This window comes from Nematostella vectensis, chromosome 7 (genome assembly GCF_932526225.1).
Source record: "Nematostella vectensis chromosome 7, jaNemVect1.1, whole genome shotgun sequence".
Taxonomy (NCBI): Eukaryota; Metazoa; Cnidaria; class Anthozoa; order Actiniaria; family Edwardsiidae; genus Nematostella; species Nematostella vectensis.
In genome coordinates this window covers 15,854,654-15,870,908 of record NC_064040.1, presented here as the reverse complement: position 1 = coordinate 15,870,908, position 16,255 = coordinate 15,854,654, and the positions used below count along the sequence as shown (strand labels likewise).

At 39.9% G+C, this 16,255-nt stretch overlaps 3 protein-coding genes and 1 long non-coding RNA gene across 5 annotated transcripts in view; 2 read left to right on the top strand and 2 right to left on the bottom strand.

Annotated features, from left to right (window-relative positions):
- Positions 1-3,028, bottom strand: part of LOC116609930 (leucine-rich repeat serine/threonine-protein kinase 2) — a 16,812-nt gene extending 13,784 nt beyond the window's left edge. The window contains exons 1-2 of one of the 2 annotated variants that reach the window (XM_032370760.2): positions 2,688-3,028; positions 1,097-1,484 (exon numbers count right to left, since the gene is read on the bottom strand). In XM_032370760.2, the coding sequence (XP_032226651.2) occupies positions 1,097-1,484; positions 2,688-2,717 (418 nt within the window). In that variant the 5' untranslated portion in view covers positions 2,718-3,028. Of the gene's footprint in view, positions 1-1,096; positions 1,485-2,687 lie in introns of those variants that run through there. The other variant, XM_032370762.2, reaches the window with a different exon arrangement.
- Positions 1-5,643, top strand: part of LOC5502520 (chitin deacetylase 8) — a 6,240-nt gene extending 597 nt beyond the window's left edge. The window contains exons 2-4 of the mRNA XM_001623648.3: positions 3,646-3,970; positions 4,235-4,402; positions 5,145-5,643. Coding sequence (XP_001623698.2) covers positions 3,646-3,970; positions 4,235-4,402; positions 5,145-5,342 — 691 coding nt within the window. The 3' untranslated portion in view covers positions 5,343-5,643. The remainder of the gene's footprint in view (positions 1-3,645; positions 3,971-4,234; positions 4,403-5,144) is intronic.
- Positions 5,608-16,255, bottom strand: LOC5502511 (neuron navigator 3-like). The gene is made up of 18 exons (XM_048730752.1): positions 15,982-16,255; positions 15,637-15,897; positions 15,326-15,440; positions 12,438-12,563; positions 12,088-12,152; positions 11,830-11,950; positions 10,872-11,050; positions 10,428-10,517; positions 9,566-9,652; positions 9,090-9,296; positions 8,894-8,973; positions 7,988-8,538; positions 7,762-7,805; positions 7,328-7,463; positions 7,068-7,110; positions 6,598-6,837; positions 6,264-6,321; positions 5,608-6,098 (listed from the first exon to the last, which is right to left on the bottom strand). Exons 1-18 carry the CDS (start codon positions 16,057-16,059, stop codon positions 5,958-5,960), a joined length of 2,622 nt encoding a protein of 873 aa, XP_048586709.1. The 5' UTR covers positions 16,060-16,255; the 3' UTR covers positions 5,608-5,957.
- On the top strand, positions 9,227-11,052 carry LOC116609933. Its single transcript, XR_007312358.1, has 2 exons — positions 9,227-9,337; positions 10,847-11,052. It is a non-coding gene; the product is annotated as an uncharacterized LOC116609933 (long non-coding RNA).

Below are 16,255 nucleotides of genomic sequence, written 5' to 3'. Positions count from 1 at the left end.
TTTAAAACCGTAAGCGGTCCCGAAGGTTAATAGAAATAACTTTCGAGGTTCTGGGGGAACGGGGTTTTCAGCGTTATGGTTAAACTTCCTTAAAAAAAAAAAAACTTAAAATAGCAAGAGAAAAGCTGAGCTATTTCTTTTTTGGTTTTGACTTAGTTCGGCCGTCTCATGATCGGTCTCATGACATTCCTCATTGTCATTTTTTTTTTATATTTTGGCGCTGTAGGGCGAAAATTTAATATCGTAAGGGCCCCCGAAATTTCGATGTGTTCGCAGTTTTTGGCTAATCCTCGCATGCTCGTGTTTTTTTCCGCCGTGCTTGCATTGTATATTCGATTTGCTCTATGCTCGATTTATTCAACAACTAAAAATGCTCGGTCTCGCATAAAAAACGGGGTGCTCGCAAGCTCGTAAGTGCTCGCCAAAGACCATTGGGGGGCCCTAGCGTTAGGTGAGGGGGTTGAGTCTTCTGAGAAATTCCCCTGAGGAACGCTCAGTGCTTTTGCATTGCTGCAACACGATAAAATGAAGGAAATGCTTGTAGAATCTTCCCCGAGTCTACGTCGAGTAAAGAAAAGTGAAGGTTTTTTCCATATGATAACTATGACTGCGCACCCCCTTGGCCAATCCTGGGTACGCGCCTGGTCAAGACTTATTCCCTGAAGCCTCCGCGATCTTTTTAGCCAGATAGCAGGCTACGATCTTTTAAATTCCACACCCCTTTTAATCCAGTACTCTGTGAACGGCTGCAGAGGGTATAGTTTTGCAAACAATTCCTATAATACACATACTAGCGGATCTGGAGGGTCATGAAACAAAGAATTTTTTCCCTTTCTCTAGGATATTTCGTCAAACCACCTCTCTCAGTTAAAAGCAAAATTCAATCCTGACATAACATATCAAATCCCAAATCAGAGCCGTAGCACAATACAGAAAGATATTAAAGAAAATAAAGAAAATATTGGGGGCACAGCCACGCCCCTACTGGTAATTTCCTTATAATTTTTTAGAATATTATGGTGGGGGGGGGGGGGGGGGGGCATATGCCCCCAGTGCTCCTCCCCTGCTACGACCCTGCATATTACATGGAAATTACCTTCGCTCTTTAGTATCCTAGCAGCTTGCCCACACCCATGGTTAATAGCAGTTTTATAAGCGGTCTTCCCAAAATTATCTTCCAAAGAAAAGTCAGCATCAAATCGCAAAAGCTCTTTAATGCAATCCACGAAGTTCATAGAAGCCGCCAGATGCAGAGGGGTGTAGCGCTCGTGGGCAATGGCATTCGCATCTGCTCCATATAGAAGGAGAAGGGTGACACAGTTGACATATCCGTGATTTGCAGCTTCGTGTAGTGGTGTAAAGCCACGCCAACCAGCTTGCTCCTCTAAAATCTGAGTGTTATTGAGTTTCTCGAGAAGTTGCCTTAGTTTATGGATTTGCCCCCTGCTACACACGTCATGAAGATTATCCTTTTCAGACATAACCTAAAAAATATAGCAATTCATTATAAGGTATTCGCACCAAAATAAATGTGATTTTTTGAGCATTATTTGCTTTCTTTTGCTTATTATGAAATGTTGTCAAGGCCAAGGTCGGACTGGATGCCCTTCCCTCTCCCCCTTGAGTCCTTAATTAATTCACCCAAGGGGGGATGACCACAGGTAGCTCAAGCTCTTATCAATGAGTAATATGAACCGACCGGCTCATAACATATGGATTTGTTACTTTCTTTTCCCCCGCTCCCCCTCCCCCTACGCCGCGTATTTATTCTCCCCCTCCCCCTGCGGATCGCGTTATCCAAGATGGCGGCCATGGTATGCGAACTTCGTGTTTTCGGGGTTTTCGTGCCGGAAAAACTATCAAAGCCTACAAGTAGGCTATACTAGTATTCTGCCATAAAAATGTAATAAATTCAATCCAACGTGATGTAGTACTTGTAACCGTCTATTATTTCCACGTTTAAGAGATTTAGAGCGCAATCTTGGGCCGTTTTAGAGCTGTTGTGTGAAATTTAGAATTCCCTCTATGACGGAATACCCTGGTTCCAGAGCCTCCAACGTCTCTCTATTTAGCTGGCCACTAAATAGAGAGACGTTCGAGGATCTGGAACCAGGGCAATAGTGGAAGTGATAGGGGGAATTTTAAATTTCACCGAACATTGCTAAAACGGCTCAAAATAATACTAGAATACTAGCATAAAGTAACAACATATATATATATATATATATATATATATATATCATATGTTCTCTCTATTAACAGTCAATGAGCCGGTCGGTTAAACATTGATAGAGCTTGGGCTACCTGTGTTGAAACCAAAAAAACACACAATGTGATCAGATTCGAAAACCCGTAAACCACCGTGTTTCAAGATAAGAAATCTACTAAAATAATATTATCTACTGAAAAATGTTATAAGCTAATATACAACACAACATAAGTTTAATTGAAACGAGTCGATCGATTATTAAAGGTCGAGTTCTGCAAATTCATCCCACCGTTTCCTGCCGTAAAAATAATGAGATCCCGCAATGAAATATGTTATAGGAATAAGATAAATAATTCACAGTACAATTATGAAATCGTGCAATAAATCATGCTTCATGGGGGGCGATGCGTGAGGGTTTTAACCAATTGCTTACTGATACAAAGGTAAGAATATATTTTGGTAACGAAGCAAAACTTACCGCAGAATGGTTATAGATCTGAAGTTCCATGAAATTTCTTTTCACCGCTCAAACAGTCCATCCGCCAGGCAGCAATTTTCCTTCAACGGTAAAACTGCCTGTATTTTCAAGCCGGAAGATCTGGAAGATTACTCTGGGGGAAACGTCATTGCTATACTCGATTCTAGGAAAGTGTCTAAATAGACGCCGGAATACCCTAATGGGGTTGGAGATATACTCTTATTTCTTTTGGTGATTTTCCTTAATAATTTCTCTGAAATTAATCGCTTTTGCGATGTGCATAGGGAATAATTACATTGGTTTCCCCAGGCCTAGTCATATGACACGACAAATAGAAAATATGTCACGCAACGCTTGTGTGACACTTCTTGAAGGGTATGTGTTTATGTAGTGCCCGATTTTCCCGATTGCAATTATTGACAAAAATTTACAAACTGAACAAAGATACGGAAAGTGTGATTATCGGTTGCTTTTTAAATATTGATTTTAAAAATGAAAGTCGACACAACGCAGAGTTTTTTTTAACCTTAAAAAAGAAAAATGGCGTTTTTCCTTTACCTTCCGAGAATAAACATTTTTTTCTGGGGGGGGGGGGGGGGGGGTGGGAAGAGGGGGAGGGGGGATGGGTTCCCCAGCAGGAATATCACACTGTTGAACTGTTATGATTTTCGTTAGGATTCTTCGAATATATTTAACGGAGAACGCGAAAAAAAAAATCCAAATTGTGAAAGCAGCTAGTGTGTCTATAGGAAGTTTCTTTGAGGATGTGATTGATAGTTGAGAGCGGATGACCTGTTAAATAGCTCGAATTCTTATATATTTTTTTTGTCTCTTAACGGCCGAGGTTTCCGTCTGTTCTCCGGAAGTAAATTGGTGACAATACCTTGCTTTTTCCGGCTTTGTTTCGCTGGCGCTAAAAATTGAAATGACAATTAAAATCTATTTCCGTCCATTCCAGGCTTACAGGTCTACCTTCCAGCACAATCAAAGGCTTCCGAGCGCCTTTCTTGGAAATTACCGAGCACCAATACCAGGCATTATACACGAACAACTTCACATATGATCTGTCATGGCCCACTGGGCGATACTATAACCCACCGATGTACCCCTATACGTTAGACTACCGCTCTATACAGGACTGTCCGGTTGGAAAGTGTCCGGTTATGTCCTATCCCGGCCTCTGGGTGGTCCCGAATATTGATCTAATGGACGGCAATGGGAATGTCTGTGGTGCAATGATGGATGCATGCAACCCAACTGGTAACAGTACACAATGGTATGAGGTATGTAAAGTGGCCAATAACTAAATCTTTATTTGTTCCCTTGGAGAGATTGACATTTGGGGAAAAATATCTACATCTAATTCGTGACTTCTGAGGTTCCCCACAGTTAGCAGTTAGTGGTTAACCAGACCCAAAAATATTTAGTTCGCACTATATTATAGTCATATGTGTTATGGCTTGTATACGAATGAGGCATATTAAACAGTTAAACGACAGCAGACATCCTACGAGTACAGTAACGGCATGATTTTTTTTTGTTTTTAGACAATGCTGTTAAACTTTCAGTACCATTACCATAGTAACAAAGCTCCATTCGGACTGCACGCTCACTCGGCCTGGTTCTCGCAGAGCACAGGTCACATGGAGGCGCTGAGGAAGTTCTTGACTCTGGTCGCTTCAAGGGATGATGTTTGGGTGCTGACAGTTTCGCAGGTAACTTCTTTTGTATCTACCAGGAGTAACTAGATCCCCGAGCCTTGCCTACATGTGTTCAAATCTGAATCAAATCTTGGCCACATTTGTTGTATGCTGCTAATGATATCCACCTGCGTTGTATGCTCCTAGTGATGGGCCACCTGTGTTGTATGCTCCTAGTGATGGGCCACCTGTGTTGTATGCTCCTAGTGATGGGCCACCTGTGTTGTATGATCCTAGTGACGGGCCACCTTTGTTGTATGCTACCAATGATGGTCCACCTGTGTTGTATGCTCCTAGTGATGGGCCACCTGTGTTGTATGCTCATGGTGATGGGCTACATGTGATGTTTGTATAAGTGATGGGCTTCCTGTGTTGTATGCTCATGGTGATGGGCTACATGTGTTGGTTGTATTAAGGTGATGGGCTTCCTATGTTGTATGCTCTGGGCTACCCGTGATGTATGATGGGCTAGCTGTGTTGTATGTGCTCCTCGTGATGGACCTGTGTTGTATGTACCTAGAGACCCTCAAAACAATATTCAATTGTAAGCTCTCGGGCTTCTATGTGCTCCCTGAGTGTGTGTAAAGAACGTGACTTTACAGGCAACCCTCGACCCAGATTCCACGCTTTTACATCCACGAGCACAAGAAATGTGAAAACACCAGGCCTGAAGACGAAAACGGAAATTTCATCTCAATCCTTTTCGCGTCCTGTCTGTTTCGCAACCGGTGATTGTTCAGCTATAATTTATTATCAGGTTATTGAGTGGATGAAGAACCCACAGGACGTGAATGGAGCTAATGGTTTTCCTGCGTGGGATTGTCTCACCCGTCCCAAACCAAGATGTTCCACGCCCAACGTGTGCCATTACACCACTCCGCAGGACTTCTACATGCCAACGTGCTCGGACTGTCCGAAACACTTTCCATCGCCAACTAATCCGGACGGCGAGTGAGCAGGAGGGAGAAGAGCATCCCTTTTGTCCGGCCCCGTGCTTTCTTGAACAAAAAAAAAATCCCCTTTTTGGACTGAGCCTTCTTCCTGGAAAGGGTCTTAGTCTAATGTCCGCCATGAGACCACACCCTTTTTAAAATAAAAATGTAACCACAAATGATTATATCGCAATGCTATACTTACTTCAGCAAAATGATAATGTCCCAAGTGTGGAGGGCGATCGGGAGGGGGTTGATCTAAAGGGTATATGATGATATGTAACGTGATGGAAACAATAAAAAATAAACATTTTATTTCGTTAACTATGAATATATGACATTAAATGCTATAAGTGTAATATATTTATCTTTATGTACAGTTTAGTGTTTCCTTTTCAACAAAAACGTTTATTTATAAAACAGAAACAATGATTCATTGGAAGCGTCTGCATAAACGTTAGACATCCACAAACACATCAAAGATTAACTAATGCATTCGTATGATAGTGTTCTATTTTGGGTTGCTGGGTCACGCTTGTGTTAAATCAGAAAATGCATCAGAAAAGGGTCACGCCGGTATCACGTGCGCATCTGGGTAGGATCATGCCAGTGTACAACTGCGTAGTGTTACGCCTGTATCACGTGAGCATTTTTGTAGCTTCCTCGACGATTCGAAGGCGTGGTCCGAGGGGAATCCCCAGGCCTTGTAACCGCTCCTCTGAGAGATAAGGCAGCTCAAGGACACCGATCTGTTCGGCGGCGAAATTGGGCGCGAACCTCTGCAAACAATGAACGATTTCGATAAATGAACTATTTCACGATGAGTGTATTCCTTTTAAGCTATAAGGCTGAAGAAAGTCAATAAAAAGAGAAAGCTACTTTACTAGATTTTATTACTTGATTCGTTAAACAGTGAAACTTGTGTAGAATCATAATATACAGACCTCGTATCCAAGTTTCTTCAGAAACATGACTAACAACGGAGGCTCTTCGCCGAAAAACCTTAAAGAAAAAACAATCAATTATTTCTTGGCACAATATCTTTACAACCAGTATAAATACACAAAGTTATTATATGCTCCCACCGAAAATCCTTAAATTCCAATGTTCTATGTTGTACGCTCTCTAAATACAAATGCGATGGGAAAGGGGAGATGTTCCTAAATTGTGCGAATTATCTTTTTAAATATCTTTCCCCTGCTAGTTCCGGATTATGAACTTACATATAAAATAGTTATTACCCAATCAGATCGTGAGATCATATATCATAATTCCTACCTCCGAAGCTTGATGACTCGTTTGAGGTTCGACGCATATTGTAGGGACTGCTGTACCCCTCCCGGTCGAGTGTGTACCTCTTCCTCTTGCCACGCCCTTAACTGTTGCAGCTCCTTCCTCATCTCGTCCAGGTCTTCGCTGATGGCCGCCTGGGATCGCAGCTCCGATGAGAGATGGGCCACGCTCCTCGCAAGGGTTACCACGTGTGATTCTAATCGAGTGAATCTCTTGTTTACAGCCCTGAGGAAATGATTGCATTTCGAAAAGGGTGACGCCCTTAAATAGACAGCGCAGGAAAAAAACCCACTGATAACCCCCTCTCATGTCTGCTTTTTTTTCGGTAATGGGGCGGAATAATAAAAATGTTCTCGAAACTCTTGTTAAACCATTAACAAAACACAATTTCAATTCTGTTAATCAAACTATTTGTTCAATCGGCGGGATTCTAGGGACAATACGATCATACTTACTTGATATCTTTTGCTCGCTGCTTTTTGAATGAATTTATTCCAGCTGAAAAAAAAGAAAGAAAAAAACTAATAAAAAAAAAACTAAAAAAAACACAATAGAATAGCGAAAAATTTCTAAGAATATCTTAATAATTGGAGTTGCACGGGAGCTAAAATCCACACATTTATCTCACTCAAAATGTTCTATATATGGGTTCCCACTTGGTGATTGTACCCTTCCCCTATACCCTGCCTACCTTCCATCCCCCCTCCCCCCATACCTTTCATTTCTTCTGTCTTCTGTAGCGCAGCGGCGGCTACTGCCATGTCTTGGTCTTTCAGCTTCTTCCCAGAATCCTTTGTGCCAGTATCCAGTAGACATAGAACATCGGAATACATGGACTCCAGTGATTGGATCTACCAAAAAGTCATGTGATATCAGGATTGTACTAACCCTCAAAACTGATCAGGGAGGGGATATTTGAAGGGGGTTGAGCATTTTTTTATGCAGGATTTTCTTTATACTAAAAGCTAAGTATTTTTGAATATGTTATTTTCGAATTATCCATCCAGCAAATTTTCAGGGATAGATGTTCTCCATTTTCCTTGATATTTTCTCCCCTCCTCAAATATCTTATTCTTATGCTCGAATTCTAATCGCAGTCTGTAGTATGTGTCCGTGCTCTCGTGTTTCGTCTCGAACACCCTGTCGTACCTGATTTCGTATGTTTTCCATGTCGCTGTTTCTTCCTTTTTGACCTGCAGCAAATAATTTAATTTAAAAACGACCTTAATACACAGGAGAAAAAGCGGTAATGATAACTCCCGGTCGACAAATCTAAAAAACTACGAGTCCCCTAAGCTCACCTTTGATAATTATTTATTATGATGATAGATTACCTTGATAGATAATTATTATGTAACCCTAATAGGTACAGTACCTCGCCCTCGACGACCTTTCCTTGGCGTGGACCCTCCACTTAGTGGCGAGTGAGACCTGCCCTTCAGCCTGGACGAGAACCCCTTCGTCGGGGTGCTAATCCCTGAAGAGTTGCTTGAGCTGCCAATCATGAAGGTGGCTATAGAGGAGCTGGGTGACAGTGCAGGTAGCATGGGTGTGTCCGGTGGGGAGACAGAGGGTGAGGAAGCAGTTGTGGTGGTTTCACGGTTGTCCACTTCTGTTGCCAGCTTGTTGGCCACTTGCTGGAGGAATTCTGAGTGGGAGGGGGACCTAGGCTTAGAAGGGGAATCCTCTCGCTGCCCGTTGGCTTGGAAGCTGGTAGGGCGATGGTAACTTGGCTGAAGCCGCTGTTGTTTGGATGAATAAAGGTCGGCAGCAGAGGATGCTGGCCGTGGTTGTCCTGGAAGGGGCTTCTTGCGTGACCGATCTAGGCTTCCCCCAGTGTTTAGTGACTCAGGCCCATTCCTCTGGTTCTTCATTTGCTGGGCTCGTCTGAGGGCAGGAGGGGTGGGAAGTTTTGCACCAGGTCGACTTAAAAACATAATAGACATTTAAAACAATCCACCAAATCATCTTGAACTGTATAGATTTTTTAAACAGCTACTTCGCTGCAACGCCCAATATGGTGTGCAATCAGTGGTGGCATTTCGCCGGAAAGCAATGTTGTGTGTTATTTCTAGCAATATTGGCCATATTTGCACTCCACACAGTCACTGCTCAAAAGCGTGTGGCATAAGAACCCATCACGGAATGCCTTTCATGTGTAAACAGCACTACATCATTATCATCATTCTGCAGCCTCAGCTGAGATGTCTCGCAGTTTGCACAGCGCATACACAATAGAAAAACTAATGGAAAAAGCATGTAATATGACAGTTGAACTCACTTTCTCCGGCCACCACTGAAGCTATCGTTGCGTCCTTTATTTTGTTCTATATTGCGCATTCTTTCAGATGGGTGACTTGGCTGAAAGGCACAATACAATCAACGATGAATCTTTGTTTTTGATGGTCATTTCGAGATTTCTTAAACATTCTGATTCGAATTTCTTAAACATTCTGATAAGAATTTCTCTTTCTTACCACATAACCAATTCTATCAAGTTGCTTAAACGTCTCCTCCCTCTTAGGCTCAAAGTCGTCACCATCATCATCATCATCGTCATCTGAGAAATCATCTGCTGCCACATCTAGCAGGGACCTGAGCCTCTCTTCCACGTTAAACTTTTCATCGTTGTGTGTCTCGGTACGATGTCGAGGCGGCGGAATAATTAGCTCATCTTCAGTTTCCTACAATCGAAAAAAGGACCTTAACCACAGAGCATAGCAAGGTCTGGGAGAATGTGACGTGAATATGCTTTTTCCCTAGCGCTTATTTAAGACGAGCCCGCTTTTATAGTCCAAAAATGTAACCCTAGAACATGAATTCTGCTTATAAAGTGTAAAATTGGGCCCAAAAATCTGTTGAATCCTGTCAGATTTTCCGAAGTCTGGCCAACACTGAATGGACATACATACTTAAACAAATCAGCATGTGGGAATGAGCTTTCTATACATACATCTTCTGGGTTCCCTCCAGGGTTAGGCGTACTGAGCAATGAACGCAGCCTCTCCTCTACTGAAGGTGATATAACATCTGAATTGTCCTGCAAGAATCAAGAATGTGACTTAATCAAAGCCCTTGGGGAAAAAGATACAAAAAATACCAAACAAACAAACTAGAGTTGAAGCCTCGATAAGTATATACTCAGCAACAGTAAAATATATGGGAAGTAATCTTTGCTAGCAATATTTTTTGATATATTGATGCAGCCTTGTGGTCCTTGACCCTCATATTTAAATGAAATGATCAAATGCGCTTCACATGTGACTGACTTTACTCGTCAGTGTGTAGATACAGACTGCTTTACGCAGTTTACAATCATGAGTGTTGGTTAGTGTAAGCATGTCACTGAAGATGGGTACACGGGCAGCGTCCCCAGCGGTTCTTTTACATCCTCCAATACAGGTTAATGATGTTCGATGAGAGACAGGACCTCTGGCTTAAAGTCCTTATCCAAGAAGACGAGAGATTCACAGTCCCCAATGTACAGTAAAGAACCAGGTCTATTACACCTCTGAAAAAATTACAAGTAAATCTGACCAGGGTTCAAACCTTGGCCCTCTAACGAAGCCCGGACCACTGAGCTATTGCGCCAATCTCCAGTTGCTATCTATGTAGATATTTAGGTTCCATTTTATAGGGAAACAGAATAAGTGAGCTCAAGGCAACCAGACCCAAAATATCCGTTGAAACAGCTCCTTATAACAAACTTTTATCATTATTGTATCGATAATGAGAATTGGTCTATGCAAGTTAAAGAAGCAAATTAAAGAAGATACTGTTGAGAAGGCTACTGCAGTCCCTCCCCTGCAACTCACCAAATGGTGGTTGTTAGGTTGTAATTGATGACGTCGTTGCTCAATTTTTCCAGTCTGCAATACCACTTTGTTGTCAAGTTCTGTAGTGGACTGGTTAAAAAGGCAAAAATTCACCTGTCATATTATGGCAAACATTTGTCAAGAGTGCAAGTTAATGGCCAAAATGACTAAAAACAACATTGTTTACAGGCATTTTTTATGGCAACAAAGCTTCAGATGCATGCTTGATTCTTTACAAGATTATACCTTTATTTATAATTGTGATTGCTTGTCTAAAAACCACATTGTTTACAGAATTTTTTTATGGCAACAAAGCTTCAGATGCATGCTTTATTCTATACAAGATTATACCTTTATTTATAATTGTGATTGCTTGTCTAAAAACCACTTTGTTTACAGACATTTTTTTATGGCTTCAGATGCAGCTTCAGACATTTAACTCACCACAATCACATCTGCAGGGTTAACACTCCGGAGGGGCAAGATTTCTGCTTCAGGATCACCAAGCATGCCAGGCATCACAGGGGTTTGTTGGATGGACGATACAGATTTACGAGTTGGGGAGTATTCCTCAGAATGGTAGCCTGAACTATGACCATGAGGCTTCACATCACCATCATAATCTGAATAAAAATGAAATTTTGAGATTCTTATAAATAAAACACCTCTGGATAAGCGAGGCTGGATACTAAAGGTATAAAATCTGGCTAAGTTCAAATGTTGTATTATCCATGAGCCGTATTCAATGCAAATGCATGCAAATGAATGCAGTTGATTGTTTTTTTCTTCATTTGCATGCATTTCCAGTGAATACGGCTCATGGATAACACAACATTTGAACTTAGCCTAAAAATTATATAGAATTGTTTTTAAAATCACTTTGATAATTTTACAAAATTTTGATGATGCTGCTTGTATCAATAGGAATAACTACAGTATGAGCTACTATGACAAGAAATAATAATAATAATAATAATAATAATAATAATAATAATAATAATAATAATAATAATAATAATAATAATAATAATAATAATAATAGTTTATTTAACCACGTAAAAACACCTAAGAGCCAGAGGCTCGTTATGACGTGTAGGTGAAATAAAAAATGGAAATAAAATTAATGATAAGACTATTTACAGGAACAAATAACAGTTTCTTGTGGATGGTAAAGGATTTAGAAAAGGATCTATGCAGGGCTGAGACCATGGAAGGTCGCAAGTAGAAGTAGAAGTAGAAGGATATTGTATGTGTAAAGTCTGGCGATTCAAATAACAAGAAAAAACAACATTTTGGCACTTATTGATATTCATTCATGCCCTGTATATCACTTGCTATGCACATAGCAAGGTAAGAAATCTTGAGAGTTGCTAGAACAGAAGAGCTAGCTTTCATGTGGCACCTTTCCTTCCTGTTCCATGAGATGTATGGCCGTTCATTTTGTACGAGGGTGCTGTCTCATTTGTCTTGGTTGACTGTGACGATGGAGGTCTGGTGCCATCAGGAGTATTCTCAGAACTTCCCTGTTAAACACAAGAAGCAAGCTATTAGTGATCGCCTTTGAAGTCAGACTTTTAAAAGACTGTCGACTTATTTACATCAATTGCTAAGTGGTTGATCCTTAATCGTATTATCATGGTTATGATTATCACCACCATACCTCAAATCTTCTTCTGAGATTACCACAAAGGGCCAGGATAGATTTCAGATTTCCATCGATGAGATCTAAAAAAGGCAGTCTGTATCAAACAATTACATCTCCCCTCATTTAAGGGGGAAAAGGTTGAAAACAAACTTAAAAAAGCAACACTTAGTACTCAGAGGTTTCATTTAGGACCAGCAGCAGGTGGAACCAGCTGCTATTTTCAGAGTGTCAGCTACTTTAAAAAAAGATAAATGTTTTATTAATATGAACTAATAACTTCCACCCCCTACTTATCAATTTCTATAGCCTACTCTAAAACTTAATAAAACCCCTGAATACTTATAATTGTAGTGTAATAAGCCCACCTCCTACATAGATCCCTTGCAGATTTATTTCTCTGTTGCCCATAAAGCTCATACAGAGTTGAAGATTTTCCAGCTTCTGAGCTCTGGTCACTGGCTTGGCATAAACTCCAGGTATTTTTTCTTGAGCTGAAAGAAATTAAAAACATGATGTGATGTTTTTTTTTTCAGTTGTGAGGTATGTACAATATAAAGGAACTGCAATTTTGTGAGGAATTTACCCTAAGTTTGAAACAATCTACTATAAAACTGTCCTTGTCGAAGAAAGCCTCAACTAGTTTAAAAAAATTGAAATTGCAATAAAGTTTTCGCTGAGAACATAGCTCTTCCTATAACAATGCACAACAAAAATTCACATTATTCTATGCCAAGCAGACTAAGGTACAATAGATTAAAAAGTAAATGTATTTACATGAACGACTCCATGCCCACTTTAGCATGTTATTCTTCCATAATACAATCGCCACTTCAAACTTTGCTGCCAAATTAACTTCAAGGACCAGACCCAAACTATTCCTATTACAGGAATGCTCAGAAATGAAGCTAATAGAATAATCTGAATTGTTTGCATCCCACAAAAACATGTGACAACCTTGAGTCAACTGCATTGTTCAAGTAAAAAGCTTTCTATTAGGATAATGGTAAACCTAGTTAGCATGACAACAGTATTGATTTTAGCTGTCAGGAGCATTTTACAAACAGGTTTAACTCTAAAAGGATTACACTGATTACAGTCAAATGCCCCCTAGCTACTGGGGCACTGTGTTCCTTAACCTGTCAATGACTTCCTAGGTCTTACTGACACTAGCTTAGTTGTCTTTACTGCTACTTGCAATAGTCATACACATTGAGTTTTCCTATGATACTGAATGTAAATAGGACTCTTGGCAAACTTGACAAAGTAATCAAGCCTTCATAAAGCATTACTAAAATGTGATGACAAAATAAACCCATAACCAATTTTGCATACAACACCTATTAGTCCCCCCCCACAAAAAAAGTATTGACACAATGGGTGTATTCAGGATTTCCTGGAAGGTCATTCAGAAGTAAAAAAAAAAACATAACGACAGAAGGTAAATCTGTGGATTTTACCTTGTACCATTTTACTAAAATTCAAAGACAAGAAGGGAGGAGGAGTTAAATTATGAATAAACCATGTGCCAAAAGGCGATAACTAGCTATTACTATTAAATGTGAAGATTCCCTCCCAACCCCCCCCCCCCCCCACCCATCCTAGCGCCAAATTTCTAGCTATGACCATGTCACCTAATAAAGAGGCCCTTTCCTTTTAACCATATTTTACAAAATAAAAATAGTTTAATTTTGGGACATGTACAAAGTTGAGCTTGTTTTTTTTTTTAATTAAATTGGCCCCTTCCCCTGGAAATAACAATCCCTTTTGATCAACAGAATATCAAAGCAGATATTTGAGAAGGTATTCTTAAAAGATCTTAGTCATATGTACACAATAATTTATTTGTTAGGTTTGACATGTGACATAGAAAGGCTCCAATGAGGGGGGAATGAGACAACCAGGAAATTTGATACTGCAATACATGGAGTGAGAGTTTAAGGTGAGTAAGGGACATGTTGGTGTCATAGGGAGACTTCAGTGATGAGGGAAGAAGGAAATGATCACTTTATTTCAATTCACTCCATGCTCAGTTGTGCATAAGCCCTTAAAAAACAATACAAAAAATACAATAAATGACCCAAAGCGATTTGAAAGTGCAACAGCAATTCATGAAGGGAGTAAAAGTTCTTTAAGAGGGATAAGAAGCATGTTTATGCCGACTGTGTGCCAATTTTGACAAGCACAACTTTTTAAGCCAGTCGTACACAATCGAAAACTCGTTTTTGTTTGAATATGTCCAATTGTATATGATTTTATTTGATAGTGTTTGGATTTGATATTCTGACTTAGGCAGCAAGCAAATTTAATGTGGAATAGATGGAATTGGTACCTTTAAAAAAAAATATAATGAATTATTAGAAGGTGTTTGAAAATCAAACCAAATTGAATTCACAACTTCTTTGGCATTTGATTTTGTTTAATAACCAAACACAATAGAATGAAATCATCCAATTGTTTTGCACTGCACTTGATTTCCATAGCTATCACCATTCAAGGCACATTATGTCAGGGTGCCATCAAAGGTTCTAAGGCCTATGAGATTGTGTTAGAAATTAGAAATCACCTAATTATTTTAGGTTGATCTCTAAAGTTACAAAAAAAAATTATGTATTAGTTGAAATAAAGGACTTTTTAGGTATATTTTATGTGATGTGATCGAGGTCTACTAGCCATCGACTAGCACAGCCTCCGGTCAAATCGTATAAATAAAAAGCAAAATAAAATAAATAAGAAGATGCACGTTTTGACAGTTTCAATACTCTCTAATTCACAAACCAAGTGCCCTACAGGAAGCTGAAGACATGAAGATATCATGCATGAATTACTTTTGTAAATCTAAGAAATAACAAACTGCATTTTGTAACTTATATATCCTTACAGACAGTTTAAAGTTTAATTATTGTATTGATCATTCATGTAAAATAATTAATTATAATAGTCATGATGGACCCTTGAATGGGGTGGTATAGTTTTAACGTGCCCCCCAAAAAGTAAAATTGTGCTGTCAGGATAAATTCTAAAGGCAGGATAAATTTCACATTATGGTGTCATTTTCCATTGTAAATAATGTAAATATAGATAATCCACGCTTTGAGCAAAATAAGCATTTCACTAAAATAACGTCACTTGAAGCTTAAATTTTCTCGCGTGTCTGTCTGGTTTGTGTGGTTAAGGAAGCACTTAAGATTAACAGATGTGGTCGACATTAAACACGGATAGTAGCACGGGAACACACTACAAATATCATACCTACCTAGGACTTCTAGCATATAGACCAATGTTTGACCATCGCCAATTGACTTTCGGATATCTGTAATTTGACGGTGCCTTCCGCGTTTCATGAGCAGATTTGTCCATATTGTGTAATCCTGTGGAATCAAGGTTAAAACAAAGATTTAAATAAACAAGATAATAGTTGAAGTTTATTAATCAAGGAGGGTTTTAACGTGTGTTCAGATAAATTTTCAACGCGCGAATGCACGACACCTCTAAGTTGACATTGACAACAAGTATTTCACGGTCAAATAAAACTTAATCGATCTCTCATGTATTATTCCCATTTACCTCGCATCCTTGCAAAGCCCATTCTCCAGTGACAGACACTTTCACGGGAGCATTTTTAGGGTGAAAAACATGGTTGGTGAAAGCTTCTTTCTCCTTGCGTCGAGCGCTTGAGGTAAACGCGTGTTTCGTTCCACCAACAGCCCACGTTTGAGCAACCGGTTGATAGTTCGATCCCCGTGAATTGTGATTTGTGCTTTGGGCTGATGTAGCTGTACCAAAGGAACTAGTAGGTTGGAGTTCTACATCGTTGTCCCAGCTTAACTGCGAAACGGAAACAAAAGTCAATAAACCAAAATCAAAATCGATAAACTCTGCATTCCAATGCTGAGTGAACAACCAACTTACAACGGGTTGACCGAGGCCTACGCCAATTCTACCCTTTTGCTTCCTAGTATGCCCCAAACCATGCTTTAAATCCGCCATATCTTCTATTCGTTCTGTTGGCGTTATTCTGCCATAATAATAACCAATTTGACGCACGTATTGCTGTTTTATCCGGCCTCCCAGGGATATGTATAGTTTCTGTGCTGAATTCAATGCCGTGAGCTGTGACAGAAACGCGGCATGCCGTATGCTGATTGGTTGTTCGTCGCTATCCGTTCGCAATTAACTTCTTATA

What these genes read in the sequence shown, in the direction of transcription:
- LOC5502511 (XM_048730752.1), bottom strand. Translation starts at nt 16,059, where the DNA reads ATGGCGGATTTAAAGCATGGTTTGGGGCATACTAGGAAGCAAAAGGGT. An exon ending in TAGGCCTCGGTCAACCCGTT is followed by an intron (nt 15,898 to 15,981) that starts GTAAGTTGGTTG and finishes TCCGTTTCGCAG; the next exon opens with TTAAGCTGGGACAACGATGT. An exon ending in GCAAGGGATCTATGTAGGAG is followed by an intron (nt 12,153 to 12,437) that starts GTGGGCTTATTA and finishes TGCCTTTTTTAG; the next exon opens with ATCTCATCGATGGAAATCTG.